The sequence below is a fragment of the Geotrypetes seraphini genome, chromosome 15, assembly GCF_902459505.1.
Source record: "Geotrypetes seraphini chromosome 15, aGeoSer1.1, whole genome shotgun sequence".
Lineage (NCBI taxonomy): Eukaryota > Metazoa > Chordata > Amphibia > Gymnophiona > Dermophiidae > Geotrypetes > Geotrypetes seraphini.
This window is the reverse complement of record NC_047098.1, coordinates 27863787-27879949: the sequence shown is the minus strand read 5'-3', so window position 1 is coordinate 27879949 and position 16163 is coordinate 27863787. Positions and strand designations below refer to the sequence as shown.

The window sequence follows — 16163 nt, the reverse complement described above, 5'->3', positions numbered from 1 at the left end:
TCTTCCCCTTGAAGTCCTGTCCCCACCCTGAAAGCCTGATGCCCCCCCTGATGTCCGATTCACCCCCCCGCAGGACCGCTTGCACCCCCACCCCGAAGGACCGCTCGCACGCACTCGCACCCGCACCCCCACCCCGAAGGACCGCTCGCACCTCCACAGCCTCCCGACCCCCCCCCATCATGTAGAAGCTCCTACCGTTGTCCTGCTGCTTCCTCTGCCGGCGGTCCCAGCCCTTCTGTGAGCCCTGCGTCTGCGCTGCTTCCTCTTCCAGCGGTCCCGCCCTTTCTCTGACGTCAGAGAAAGGGTGGGACCGCTGGAAGAGGAAGCAGCGCAGACGCAGGGCTCACAGAAGGGCTGGGACTGCCGGCAGAGGAAGCAGCAGGACAACGGTAGGAGCTTCTACATGATGGGGGGGGTCGGGAGGCTGTGGAGGTGCGAGCAGTCCTTCGGGGTGGGGGTGGGGGTGCGGGTGCGAGTGCATGCAAGCGGTCTTTTGGGGTGCGGGTGTGAGTGTGTGCGAGCGGTCCTTCGGGGTGGGGGTGCGAGCGGTCCTGCGGGGGGGGGGGGGTGAATCGGACGTCGGGGGGGGAACTATGTAAAAAAAAAGTTGTAAAACGCGCTCATGCGTATAACGCGCATGGTTTGTAAAAATTGTGTATAACGCGCACGTTATATGCGTGAAAATACGGTAATTGAGCTTTAACATGAAAAGGCCCTCATGCTGTCTGTCCTAAAATGCGGTAATAAACAAGTCGCTGCGGGTTAGGTAGTAATGAGATGCAAACTATGCAAATGCATGTTTTGCATCTCATTACCTTGCAAGTGACCCAGCACAATTTGCAGTGATATACTGCATGCCATATTAAGGCCTCAGAACCATGGTAATGTAACTAACTTTTATCTGGGGTTGTTTTCCTTGTCCGGTGGAGGAAAAGTCCATAGTCTGCTGTTGAGACAGGCATGGAGAAACCATTGCTTGCTCTGAATCAGTGTATTGATGCACCTTTTGTCCCGTTTATCTGTCTTGAATAGATTGTATGCTCTTCTGTGTTTTTTGATGTACAGTGTACTGTGTTTTTTGATGTATGTCTAGTTGCGCTATAGAAATGATTAGTAGTGGTAGTAGGAGCATTGGGCCACAAAGATGCAGCCTGATGCTCCTGGGCCTGCAGACCATCTGCTCCCGCCCCTCTCCCCTGCACACTTAACCCTTTCAGGACCAAGGGACATATTTGTCCCATAACTTTAAAATCCTATAAATTTTGATTGGGATAGTCTACAGTTCTAAATTTGATATGTACGGATTCCATATGATACTGCCTTTATGTAAACAAACTGGTTCCGACATTCATTCATTAGCGTCGTTGCCAGATTGATGAGAAGATTCACTTGCCACACTGTCCATAAGCCAGAAGTGTGAGTTTTTAAAAAAAAAAATAATGATATTTCACAAAAAAAAATCAATTTTTTGGCATCTGCAAGCCCTTTTTACCATAAAAATGTCGTCAAAACCACAAAAATTGGCCTACGATCCTTATGGTCCTGAAAGGGTTAAGCTGCACACCCCACACACAAGGCCCTTCCCTCCCACGGGGGCTACTTTTATTACTGGTTTCGGGGCTTCCTTACATCCCGCACCTATCAGGTACGCTTCAATTATGAGCTTTCCGATACCTGGAGCAATCCATCCGGTGTGCCACAAGGGTCACCATTGTCTCCATTGCTATTTAACGTCTACATGTCCTCACTGAGCTTGCAATGAACTCAGCTGGGGATAAAACTATTCAGTTATGCAGATGACTTCACAATTATAATCCCATTTGCTGACTCTATCTCGGAAACTATTCCCAAGGCTTCAGAAGCCATAAAAATGATGGAGCAATGGATGACAAACTTCAAGCTCAAACTTAATTCAGAAAACACAAAATTCTTCATTGCTTTACCACATCCGTTTCACACCAAAACACCTCTATGCATCAATGAACTTAATCACCCCCATCCAGCCCACCATAAAGATACTAGGCGTAACTCTAGATCAAGGCCTAACCATGAAAGACCAGGTGGACTCCTTAATCAGAAAGGGTTTCTTCACTCTCTGGAAACTCAGATCCATTAAAGCTTATTTCGATACGTCGGCATTCAGAACCCCGGTCCAATCCCTCGTACTAAGTCAACTTGACTACTGTAACATCGCCTACTTAGCCATTTCCCAAAAAAATATGCGACGTGTACAACTAATGCAAAATGCAGTGGTCAGATTAATCTTCGGACTAAAGAAATTTGATCATGTATCACCCTACTACCGGCAGTTACATTGGCTACCGATGGAAGCACGCATAAAGTTTAAATTTGCCTGCTTCTGCTTTAAAGCGCTAAACGGACTTGCCCCTAAATACATAATTGACCTTTTCTCCTTTTCTGCCAACAGACACAAGAGAAGCTCTCATTCCTACTTCGTTTCCCCCCCCAGTTAGGGGTTGTAAACTGAAAAAACACCATGAACACCTTCTTTCACATCAAGCAGCATTGTGGGGTAAAGACCTAGATCAACTGCTTTCGCCCACTACTTATGAGGAATTCAGAAAACGTCTAAAAACTCAACTGTTCCTAAAGTATCTAGACAACTGACCCACTCATCTTTTTTCTTCTCCATAGTGATTCCTCTGTCCTATTAATCTCTTTCTCCTCAACGCATTTCCGGTCCTATTAACTCTCCTCTTCCCCCCTCTTAAATTCAATCAATTTGTACCTCGCTTAATCTATTGTAAACCGCATAGAACTTAACGGTATTGCGGTATATAAACTGTTATTATTATTATTATTATTTTATTACCACCTTTGGTGGTCTGGAGGGAGCTGGGAGGGCCTTCGAGGGTTCGGGGATTTTCGGCAGGAGCAATGCCTACACACTAGCCTTGTGCAGTGCCTTCAAAATAGCACCCCTAGTGGTAATCTCATGTGACTACCGTGAGGGGCTATATTTCCATATAAGGGAATGAGACCCACCTTTTAAAATGGAACTCATCTGAGGTCCTGGTACATGATTGCTGTAAAATGGTAATAGAATGAAGAGATAGGAGAGTTAGGAAGTTCAGGATTCTGAACACTGTCTTCTATATGTTCATTAATTTATAGATATTGTTTTTGTGAAATTTACAGAAGGGTTTGACTTCTGGGAGGATATGGAAAATGGGGGGGATGGCTGGAAGATCGAGGATCTCCCAGGAGACTGTGGCAATGACTTTCCTAGTGAAGGAATCCAGAAATGCTTTGTTACATCATACGGGTAAGAATGCTCTCTTGTTTGTTGCTGATGTTGGTATTATTTATTTATTGGGATTTATTAACCACCTTGATGAACAGATTCACCCCAAGGTAGTGTACAGCAAGTACAATTCAACATAAAACTTACACTTTTGTTAACAGCTTAAAGTAGCAAAAAAGACCAAATATGAATATAAATACAATGGATGAAGTAAACTCAAAATCGGCAAATTGAAACTTAGCACTCCTTTTACGAAGGTGCACTAGCGTTTATAGCACATGCACCGGATTAGTGTATGCTAGCCGAAAAACTATCGCCTGCTCAAGAGGAGGGGGTAGCGGCTAGCGCGCGGGGCATTTTAGCGCGCACTATTCCGCGTGCTAAGGCCTTAACGCACCTTCGTAAAAAGAGCCCTTAATATTAGGACTACCATGAAGAGTTTCAAAAATATACTTAATAAGAGCACTGAAATTCAAATAACATTTTGATGTAGGAAAAGATTGGTTAGTATGTTTTATGCAATCTGATTTGATATGTATGTATGTAGTTGTTATAGTGTTGGTCTTGATGTGTTTTGTATGATAAATGTTACGTTTTATTTTGTATGTTAACATGTAACTCGCCCTGGATAAGGACGGGCGATAAATAAACAAAGTCAGCATAATACTTATGAAGCACCTAATAAGCACAAATGAAAACTTTGAATAACATAAATATGATACTAATGTTTTTCTATAATACAGCTTATACTATTATGTAAAACTATATAAGATATGTAGTTAAAAGGTATATATATGCGTGGGAAGGGCAAGAAATAAAGGCATTTTGGGGTTCATAGACAAAATCGAGCGAGACAACGGCGCGCCGACAACTGAGCGCACGGTTGACGGCGCGCCAAAGAAAAGCACTATTTTAAAGGGTTCCGACGGGGGGTGTTGGTGGGGAACCCCCCTACTTTACTTAACAGACATCACGCTGGCGTTGTGGGGGGTTTGAGGGGTTGTAACCCCCCCTCATTATACTTGAAACCAAACTTTTTGCCTGTTTTTTAGGGAAAAAGTTCAGTTTTAAGTATAATGTGGGGGATTACAACCCCCCAAACCCCCCACAACGGCAGCGCGATGTCTGTTAAATAAAGTGGGGGGGGGGGGGGTTCCCCCCACACACATCCCCGTTGGAGCCCTTTAAAATAGTGCTTTTCTTCGGCACGCCATCAACCTTGCGCTCAGTTGTCTGCGCTCAGTTGTCGGCGCGCCGTTGTCTCGCGCGATTTAGTCCCGTCACCCATGAGATAGTGGAATTAGGGCTTTCATCTGCAATCTTTTATACACTGTTCTGGTGCTTCCCAGCAGAGGGCAGTATAACAACTATTAAGCTAAAGTGGATATATTAGGGATAAGCTATCATTTGAAATGAATGTAGTCCGGCAATAAAGAGGACAACCTATATGCACATACCCCTGGATTCTATATATGGCATTCAGAATTGTGAGCCCAAATTTTTGCACACATCAAAAATGAACTCACGAACTGAGTAACGAGCTAATTTGACATCAATAATTTGTTGATGTTAACTAGCATTCATTAAAATTTGCATGGATATCTGGCTGCACACTGTTCTATAAGACTTGGCACGTATCTCTACTAACAAGCAACTCAAAAGGGAGCATAGATATGGACGTGTGCAGGGTGTTCAACAAACTTGCACGTGGAATTATAGAATACTCCTGCCTAGCTTTCAAGATCATTCACGGCATCCTTCCGCCCCTAATCCCTCTATCCTTCCTCGCCCTGACGCCTGCCACCACCAGATCAGCCCACAGACATAAACTATCCTTCCCCTCTCTACACGGCGTATTCCACGCAGGCAAACTGGGAAGATCTCTCCTCTCCAAAATCACGGGCCTCTGGAACGATCTCACTGTCCCGCTGCGGAACCTGGGCACCCTTCAACTATTCCGAAAACAACTGAAAACCTGGCTATTCTCTAACATATAACATCTCTTCTCTTGCTTACATCCCCTCTGTTTATATGCTCTTGTAAATCTGTTTATATGCTCTTGTAAATTTGCCTTTTTAAGCTTTGTAAACCGTGTCGAGCTCCACTTCCGTGGAGATGATGCGATATATAAACTTAAGGCTTAGTTTAGTTTAGTTTAATACTGCCTTGGCACGCTTAACTTGAGCACACCAGCGTTTACACAAGGTTTCAGCAGTTTATGTTTGAAATTTAAAGTTAGGTGTGGGAAACGGTGCTAAGCGCAATTCTAAAAAGGTTTTGGTGATATCTTTTAAAGATACCTTGTTCCAAACCATGCTTTTTTGAAAGACTGTCGACCTTCCTCCAGTTTCCAGTACAAAGAGGGTGCGCCATGTGCACGTAGTCTGGATTCAGTAAATTATTAAGTAAGTAGAGGAATGGTCTAATGCCTGGCAATTAAAATTCAATGCAAAGAAATGCAGAGTAATGCATTTGGGGATTAATACTCAGAAGGAACCGTATATGCTGGGAGGTGAGAAGCTGATATGCACGGACGGGGAGAGGGACCTTGGGGTGATAGTGTCTGAAGATCTAAAGGCGAAAAAACAGTGTGACAAGATGGTGGCTGCTGCCAGAAGGATGCTGGGCTGTATAAAGAGAGGCGTAGCCAGTAGAAGGAAGAAGGTGTTGATGCCCCTGTACAGGTCATTGGTGAGGCCCCACTTGGAGTATTGTGTTCAGTTTTGGAGACCATATCTGGTGAAGAACATAAGAAAACTTGAAGCGGTCCAGAGGAGGGCGACGAAAATGATAGGAGGCTTGCGCCAGAAGATGTATGAGGAGAGACTGGAAGCCCTGAATATGTATACCCTAGAGGAAAGGAGAGACAGGGGAGATATGATTCAGACGTTCAAATACTTGAAAGGTAATAACATAGAACAAAATCTTTTCCAGAGAAAGGAAAATGGTAAAACCAGAGGACATAATTTGAGGTTGAGGGTAGTAGATTCAAGAGCAATGTTAGGAAATTCTACTTTACGGAGAGGGTGGTGGATGCCTGGAATGTGCTACCGAGAGAGGTGGTGGAGAGGAAAACGGTGACTGAGTTCAAAGAAGCGTGGGATGAACACAGAGGATCTAGAATCAGAAAATAATAGTAAATAGTGAACTAAGGCCAGTACTGGGCAGACTTGCATGGTCTGTGTCTGTATATGGCCGTATGGTGGAGGATGGGCAGGGGAGAGCTTCAATGGCTGGGAGGGTGTAGATGGGCTGGAGTAAGTCTTAACAGAGATTTTGGCAGTTGGAACCCAAGCAAAGTACCGGGTAAAGCTTTGGATTCTTGCCCAGAAATAGCTAAGAAGAAAAAATTTAAAAAATTTAAATTGAATCAAGTTGGGCAGACTGGATGGACCATTCGGGGTCTTTATCTGCCGTCATCTACTATGTTACTATGTATTGATGAACATGAGATGCTGGGAAAAAAATCTGCGCTCAGCACCATTTTTAAAAAGATGCTTCAGGATGAGTGCTCAGAAACCTGGTGTAAATCCTGGCACACAGATAATACTGTATGCCTCTTTTGTGAATGCTCCTGACCCGCCCATGTCCCTCCTTTTGGGTAGGTAAGCAGATCTGGATGCAGATCTTTATAGAATCACGCGCCAATAACATAAATAATTGATAACTGCCAATTATTGATTAATAGCTTGTTATCTAATTTGTCTGCATGCAGATCTCAGGATCACGTGCAAATTTGGGCACCATTTATAGTCTCCAGTAGCTAATACGCACTCTTTAAGAAGAAGGTACAATATTAATGGCATTCATTGGAAATGAAAAAAAAAAAATCCAAGCATAAACATGAAAATGTTGTGGGTGCCCAACTCTAATGGTTATTGCATTGTGAAGAGGTGTTTTCAGTGGTGAGGAGAAGGCAGAGAGAGGAACAATACACATGATTTTGTTATGTAATTAAAAAATTTACAGACATTAAGGTGACAAAATTACCCTTTAGAGAGGGCAGTTGCAAATCTCTGCAGGTATTTTTTAGGGGTAACCATGTAATTTTTGTTTTATTTATTGGTGCAAATCATGTTGGTAAATATAATCTGTGGATTATGTGCATCAACAAGGGAACTTTGATTATTGCCCTGTCTGTGAGTAGAAGTTTCTGACAGAGAAAGTGCTTATCCACAATCCTTTTCTGTACAGGTGGTGCAATAAATCCCAAGTCATTGACCTTCTATATGAGGGGTACTGGGCAGATCTGATGGACACAACCCAGCCTGATATTGTGGTTACAGACTGGTGAGAAGATACTTGGGGTATTTCAAGAATGAGCTGGGGTCAGAGGGGTCATGCTGGGGAGAATCCTGGGATGTATCTGTAAATAGTTTTCAGGTCATTTTTATATCATTATTCTATTCTAACAAGTGATGAATTGTACAAATCTGACATAGGTTTTTTTTTGTTTTTTTTTTTAATCCTTCTGGACCACCATAGTAAAATGGGGACAAAGGGTTAGTCCAGAATCTAGCTGGACTCCCAAGTAGAGAGTTGCGTGAGGACAGAAATCCCACCCATCCCCGCCCGTCCCCATCAGGATCCTCTCTGTCCCCACCCGTTCCCACCAGGATCCTCTCCGTCCCCACTTGTCCCCATCAGGATCCTCTCTGTCCCCACTTGTCCCCATCAGGATCCTCTCCGCCCCCACCAAGATCCTCTCCATCCCCACTTGTCCCCATTAGGATCCTCTCTGTCCCCACTTGTCCCCATCAGGATCCTCTCCGTCCCCACCCGTCCCCACCAGGATCCTTTCCGTCCCCATCAGGATCCTCTCTGTCCCCACTTGTCCCCATCAGGATCCTCTCCATCCCTACCCATCCCCGCAAGGATCCTCTCCATCCCCACTTGTCCCCGTCAGGATCCTCTCCGTCTCCACCCATCCCCACAAGGAATTACCTCCATCCCCGCCCATCCCCATAAAAAGCAGCAATTACTTCTGACAGGATCATCAATTTCACAGTTTCTTTTGTGTTTGTGCTACTGTTTTCCTTGTGGAATCTCTTTGGTGGAACCCTTTTTTTGTTTTCTGTTCAGGTAATTAACTTATAAACCCCCTCTTTTACTAAGGCTGATGTGTCCATTATATTATATGGACGAACCCTTCTTCCAAAGCCTTCCATTTCTGTGGGAGTCCCGTTGGCTAGAGGGGGGTCCCCGTGGGAGTCCTGTGGGTTATGGGGGGATTCCCACGGGACCCCCATGGGACCCACAGGATTCCCGTGATCCCCGTTTCCGTGCAGACCTCTACTCCCAAGACATGAAGCTCTGGACTTAAATGAAGCTGGACCTCCCACAAAGAGTTTGTAATACTGGACCAATGCAGTCGGTTTTCCACCAAAATTCATAGATTTGGGGGGCATTTATTTGTTTGTTTTAAAACTATTTTATCAGGGACGAGGTGGGGACAGTGGTCGCAGTGACAGGGATGGTGGTCGCAGGGATGGGGCGGTGACGGGAACAAATTTTTTCCCCGTGCCATTCTCTAATATGGTATTCCAGACAGATTTCCAAAATGGTTAAACAATTGGGCAATCATAAAGCATACGTTTAAGGTCACCTAAGTTGCCATTACAATGCCAACGTACATTAGAATCCGTTAGATGAGCCCTATGCAATCTGCTAGGAGTCCAATACAATGACAATGTTAAGGTGGGAGGTATTGTAAATGCCTTGTGGTAAATGCCATGGAGTGATGCCAGTTCTGACATGGCGGAGACTAGGCCATTTTGTGGTATAGGCCACAGAGCATTCATGATACTGGCCTGAAAACGTTTAGAGTGACGCTAGTACTACCGTTCTTGTAGGTACGCCCCAAGGAGTGATTCTGGCTGTCTTTACGAGCTTTTTGTTCAGCTGCTGTCAGAGAATCGTGATGTCCTGACAGAATATAAGAGCGAGACAATCACTATCCCACAGTTCAATGATGCTAATTGGAACCAGGTGAGTCGAAAGAGTGGTGATGTAAACCACACAGAGTAGGAACCTGGTGAATGGGTTGATTTGCTTGTTTTCAATAGGTTGCCCAGTCTCTGTGTGGTGAGGACTTGATCATTAAAGGAGTCAGTGTTCACATTTCTAATGCCGAATCTAAGCACAATAGCAATAGACAGCTAGAAAGAGGAGGAGGAGGAGGAAGATTTGGTGGTGGATTTGGTAACAATAGAGGCGGTGGTGGTGGTGAATTGAGAAACAACCAGGGGTATAACATGGGTGGTGGAGGAATGAACTTCAGCACTTTTAGCATCAACCCACACCATCCTATTTGCCCTGTTTGTTTTAATTAGATTGAGCAGGGATTATCTCTTACATGTTTAATATACAGTGCAATATAGAAATGATAAGTAGTAGTAGCACTGTGTGTTCCCTGGCAGGCTAATGGTGCAGCTAAAGGTACATAAGTGTATGTGTGTCTTAAAAGAGATGAGAGGTTAGGACATGTTCCTGGAGGAAAAGTCCGTAGCTTGTTATTGAGAAAGACATGGGGGAAGCCACTGCTTGCCCTGGATTGGTAGCATGGAATGTTGCTTTTCCTTGGGTTTTGGCTACTGGGCTTGATGAACCATTGGTCTGATCCAGTAAGGCTATTCTTATGTTCTTATGAGAGAGATGGCTGAGGGAATAGCTTGCTTTTTGGCCCTGATTCCATAAAATGTGCCTAAAGTTAGGTGCCGATATCGGTGCCCAATTTAATGAGCAATAGGCTTAATCAGTGCTTATATTGGCACTCAACACCTCACAGTCAGCTTTAATCGTACTTAATTGAAAGATAGGTGCTTAACTTGAAAAACTTGCTTCTCTAAAAAAGTAGGCGCCTAGCCCAAAGCGCCTACGCTAAAAGTACGGGTGGTTAGGGGAAGATCATGGGCGCCTCTGTGAATCGGGTGCCATTAGGCTCTGATATTGGTGCCTAACTTTAGGCCTAGAAAACCCTGGCGTGAATTGGGAACACCAAAATTTTAGGCGCTACCTAAGCATGATTCTATAATGGGCACCTTAGGTTTTATAGAATCAATGCCTATATCAGTGCCTAACTTTAGATGAACTTTATAGAACCAGGCCTTTGCGCTTTCTCCCTCCCAAATTCTATAAGTCCACCTAAAGTTAGGTGCCTACATTGGCTTGCCTAGCCTAACTTAATGAAATCATAGGCTTAATTGATTTTAATTGGACTTAATTGAAAGTTAGGCATCTACCACAAAGTGGTATGTACATAGTTTAAAACGCATAGTTAAAAGTAGGCATGGTTAGGGGAAGATTGTTGGCGTGTTTATGACTTAGGCGCCAGCATTTAGGCCAAGAAACTCCTGGCATAAATGTGGTGTGCCTAATGTTAGGATGCCTTGCCGCTTAGGCAGTGTTAAGCGTGATTCTAGACAGTGCGCCTAACCTCTCTAGAATCATGCTTAGTACCGCACTAGTCGGTTACATTTTTTTAAGGCACCATATGTAGAATCAGGCCCTATGTGGAGAAAATTTCATAATCTTGTGCATTATTTTGTCTCTTTTTCATTTTCAGATTTCTCACACCTTTTCCGGCTATGGGCCTGGGGTACGCTTTGTACGCTTCCAGCACGGGGGTCAGGACACAATGTATTGGAAAGGATGGTTTGGTGTGCGAGTGACCCACAGCACTGTGACCATCCAACCTTAATTCTACTACTCTTATCTAATCCATGAGTTAACGTGTACAGACAGGATTCAAGTGCTACTTCCTGTTGGCTTCTAGTGGATTTTTGCGTCCAGTATTCATGATTATTCTATGTGAATGTGTGTATGTGTAGGGTATCCGCAACTGGGTTTTTATGAAATTGGTTGAGTGAAAAGGTTCTGCCATTTTGCTCTTCGAAAGACTGAAAAGGGAAGAAACAGAAAAATACCAAAAAAAAAAAAAAAAAGCAGCAAACTGCAACACCCTCATACTACCACACCCAGTCACTGACATACAGTATAAACACATGGGTAAAGTCAGTCTCACTTTTCCATGAAAAAAATACTTCATAAAATGCAAAATGGCTCTGATTTGGTAGTTGGGTGGTGTACAAATCTTTTTAAATAAACAAATAGCTAAACTTAACATTTTTGCACTCCTTCCTACAGTCCCAGCCTTATAGCCCTTCACAGGGTCACACTGGCTCCTGCATTTCCTGGGATTAGAGCTCCTCACGGGGTAACATAGAAACATGATGGCAGATAAAGGCCAAATGGCCCATCCACAGTATCCACATCTCCTTCATATCAAGTTTCAAGTTCAAGTTTATTAAAATTTTTGATGAAACGCAAATCAAGATTTCTAAGCGTTTTACAATTTATATTAAAATGGGAAAAACACTGAACAAATGAATACCAACTAAACAATACATCACACATGTGAAACAATAGGAAAGTGGGGAGAACTACAATTTAAAAATAAAGAGAACAAGGAGGGTAAATCACAATGCGGAAGCTAGGGGGGTACAGATAATTAAATAACCTTGGCTGAATCTAAGTCACTTCAACAGTTATATGCATCACGGAAGAGATAGCTCTTTAAATTTCCCTTAAACTTATCTAGATTCTTTTCCGCCTTGATATGAAGTGGTAGGGAATTCCATATTGTGGGGGCCATAATTGCAAATGAAGTTGATAATTTTCAGGGATGGAGTGTAAAGAAGGTGTTGGGATGAAGATCTTAAAACTCTTGAGGGTTCATGTGGAATAAGGAGCCTGAATTCAGACAAAGTCTTTATCTCCACCGACTCTTCTTTTGTGCATTTATGCCACATAGGTGCCTAAACATCTCTATCATCTCTTCCCCTCCTGCCTTTTCTCCAAAGTGTACATATTGAGATCGTTAAGTTTGTCCCCATATGCCTTATGATGAAGACCACCGACCATTTTAGTTGCCTTCCTCTGAACCAACTCCATCATGTTTATATATTTTTGAAGTTGTGGTCTCCAGAATTGCACTACCTCCTGCAGTTCCGAGGATTAGAGATCCTCACAGGGTAGCACTAGCTTCTCCAGGCTCAGCCTTACAGCCCATTGGACTCCAACACCAATGCAATCTCCATGATTACAGCCCCTCACAGGGCAACACTAGCTCCTGCAGTCTCTGCCTTTCAGCTTCTCACAGGGTTTTGCCACCTCCTGCATTCCCAGCCTTACAGACTCCAGCACTGAAACAGACTCCAGGATTATAACCCCGCACAGGATAGCACTACCTCTGACAGACCCATCATTAATGTAGTTCCCAGAATAGCAGCCCAGCCAGAGTGTATATGGAGTTTCCACAAAAAATATTAAGACAGTTGCTACTACCGTATTTCCCCCAAAATAAGACCGGGTCTTATATTAATTTTTGCTCCAAAAGAAGCATTAGAGCTTATTATCAGGGGATATCTGTCGGGGTGGAGTTGGGGAATGTCAGGGGGATATCGGGGAGTGTCAGGGGTGGAGTCGAGGAGTGTTTGGTGGGGTTTGGGGGATGAAGGGGTCAGCGGCAGGAGGGAGCAGGCATCCCTACTGCCATGGACATTTGGGGGTAGGATTTGGGGGTCTATCTTAACTGGGGCTTATTCTTGTGGTAGGGCTTATATTATGAGCATCTTGAAAAATCATGCCAGGGCTTATTTTCTGGTTAGGTCTTATTTTCCGGTAAATATGGTAGCTCAGCAGACAGCAGGGGGACACTGCAGAGCAAAGGCTTCTGGGGTAGGCCGATGGCAGCAGGATCATGTCACTAATGTTGATGGTTGCTGGCTGCCTGATGTTTTGAAATTGTGGTGCCAGAGGAGGTATGTGAGGGCAGGGGAGACTCAGAGAGCCATACCTGACTCCGGGGTGGGGGCTGAGCTAGAGGGAGTGAGTCCAAAACCCTGACAAACTCCCTCCAGTCCAGGAAACCGTCTGGACACCCGGACGGTCTTCTAAAAAGAGGACATGTCTGGATAAATCCAGACACCTGGTAACCCTAACCAGGTAACTACTTAGTTACCTGGATAAATTCCTTTGAAATTTCTTCCCAGGCTGCCTCCGTTTCAGAGGCACCAAAGAAAGATAAACATTATTTTCTGCTGCTTCTTTCTTTTCTAAAGCAATATTACACAAATCTTTGTAGATTTATACTCTAGACATTTTGCCTGGAAAATTTCATTCCTTGGTCTATAATTTCACTCTTGGGGGCTGCAAATATCCTTCTTTGGACTTGCCTACCCTTGGCATCTCTGCTGTCTTTACAACTCTTCACACATTAGCAATGCTCACTGCAGTCCCACCCTTACAACCCTTTAGACTCCAGCACTGATGCAGTCCCCAGGATTACAGCCCATCATAGGATACCACTGCCTCCTGCAGTTCCCAGCCTTACAGCCCCTCACAGGGTAGCACTAGCTCCTGCACTCCTAGCCTTACAGCCCTTCACAGGGTAGCACTGGTTCCTGCAGTTCCAGCCCCTCAGACTCCAGCACCGATGAAATCCCTAGGATTACAGCCTTTCACAGGGTTGCACTAGCTCATGCATTTCCTTGGATTAGAGCAGTAGTCTCAAACTTAAACCCTTTGCAGGACCACATTTTGGATTTGTAGGTTCTTGGAGGTCCTCAGAAAAAAATAGTTAATGTCTTATTAAAGAAATGACAATTTTGCTTGCGGCAAAACTCTTTATAGTTTATAAATCTTTCCTTTTGGCTAAGTCTTAATAATAATATTGTCATTTATAGCTAAAGAGTTGAGAATTCTATTCAAATTTTCTTGTATTTGTTATAAATCAGTTTCGGGTTTGTTACCAGGTTATCTTGTGTCTCATTTTTCTTTGAGTCACGCCAAAAAGACCACACGTAGAGTGCACTTGTTTTCATATCCCTCCATAAAATCCTGTCGTTATAAGAAGTTCCTTGAGGGTACCCTCTCATTTCAAGCTGCTAAAATGAATGTATGGCTTGGAAAAATTATGTTAGAGGTCTCTTCCTATCTTGATTTTAAAAAATTGTTAAAGACTCAACTCTTTGATAGGCTGGTATCTTAATGCATTCTGCTTCATTTTTTCAATCAAGTTCCTTATATTCAACTTAATGTATTTTATCTGTTCTATGTATTACTTCTTTCCCTGAGTCAAAAATAATAGGGAGTGAGGAAAATGCTCTCAAAAATATACAGAAGTGAGAGGTCAAAGTCAATGACAAAAATATAACTAGAAATAAGACTTCTCAATATATAAATCAAATAATAAGACTTGAATATAAATGTTGAAAATATAATGCAATTTTTCACATACACTCAGATTTGTGTAATCCGATCAAGAGCCGTAGCTCCTATAGTCGAACCCACCGTCCCATCACTGTGTATGACTTTGATGTGAAAGATAGTAAGTGGGGCTACAAGCTCTACTGATTAATAACTTTGTTCTCAATGGCAATGAGAGGAGAAAACAACTCCTCCACTTAGCTTTAAGATGAATTAGCAGGTTCCATTGACATGGGTCATGTTTCGAGGGTCTGTTTCAAGGAACCCAAAGGAGAAATATTAGACTTCAAATGCCAGAGAAATGGGTGCTTGTGTGAATCGGACGACAACTTGTGTTCATAAGTTGAAACGATCTCTTCTAATTGTTCATGAACATTTATATTCAACTCTTATTATTTGATTTATATATTGAGAAGTCTTGTTTCTAGTTATATTTATACTTTTTTCCCTGCCATGCCGGTATTTTCTGCATTATATTATAAAAGCTTTGTGTCTTTATCTGTTTTTAAGTCCATTATTCTAATTTGTATTTTATCCGTATCCCATATATTAGCTCACCTTGTTGTGAACCGCCTAGAACTTTTTCGGTATAGCGGTATATAAGAATAAAATTATTATTATTATTATATGATCCAGAAACTGTTTTATTTTACTTTTGTGATTATGATAAACATGCCGAGGGCCTCAAAATAGTACCTGGCGGGCCGCGAGTTTGAGACCACTGGATTAGAGACCCTCAGAAGATAGCACTACCTCCTATAGTTCCTAGGATTACAGCCCCTCATAGGCTAGCACTAGCTCCCACAGTCCTCGCTTTACAGCCCCTCAGGCCCCTAGCATTGATGTAGTCCCCAGGGTAACAGCTTTGCACTGATTGGTAATATCTATTGCCTGCAGTACTGGCCATTTTGTTCAAGGTAATGATTCTGTAAAATGAATAAAAGTACTTTGCATTTGGCTGCTGATCTCTTTATTGTGGTTTCTATTGGAATAATGTCTTCCTCATTTTCTTTTTACCTCTCATTGCACTGATCCTCAGAGGCTTAAGTTGTGTGCAGAGAGTTAAATGGAAGCACAGGTGCCTGGAGGTCCACGTAAGGCCTGTAGAAGGGCCGGACAAGCCATCAACCACCTGGCATACCCTAGGCCAATGTCCTGGAAACTTTCTCGAGCCGTGGCACATTAAAGGTAGTGGTCGTGGCTCAAGGCACCTGGAAGTGTGTGGATATCGCCGTGATGACATCACGCGCATGCGTGACATCAATCATGTTGATGTCCACGTCTGTGTGAAGGCCCTTCAAGCGGGCCCTGAGACGCCAGTGGGGGGTGCCAGAAGGGAAGAGGGCCAGAGAGAAGGATAGGAGCTGGCGCCCACTGATTGCCACGAGAGGCAGGTCCTGTAGGCAGTCAGCTGGTGCTGGCGCCTCTCCTCCTCCCCAGTGTACCGCAACACACCTGAAATCTCAGGAGGCACGCTAGTGTGCCTTGGCACACAGTTTGAGATACGCTGCCCTAGGCAAAGGGCACCACCTCTTTTCTCCTGTCTCTCCCAGGGCCCCACAGAGCGCTTTGTTGTTCAGATAGGTTATGGTTGAATTGCGTGTGGGGTGAGTGGTGGGGGGATGAAGGG

General features: G+C 43.7%; 1 protein-coding gene across 2 annotated transcripts in view; it reads left to right on the top strand.

Annotated features, from left to right (window-relative positions):
- LOC117348812 (F-box only protein 2-like) overlaps positions 1–12125 on the top strand; it is a 28886-nt gene extending 16761 nt beyond the window's left edge. For both annotated transcript variants that reach the window (XM_033921313.1, XM_033921314.1), the window contains exons 3-6: positions 3160–3286; positions 7460–7555; positions 9118–9253; positions 10830–12125. In XM_033921313.1, the coding sequence (XP_033777204.1) occupies positions 3160–3286; positions 7460–7555; positions 9118–9253; positions 10830–10964 (494 nt within the window). In that variant the 3' untranslated portion in view covers positions 10965–12125. The remainder of the gene's footprint in view (positions 1–3159; positions 3287–7459; positions 7556–9117; positions 9254–10829) is intronic.
- The last annotated feature ends 4038 nt before the right edge of the window (positions 12126–16163 follow it).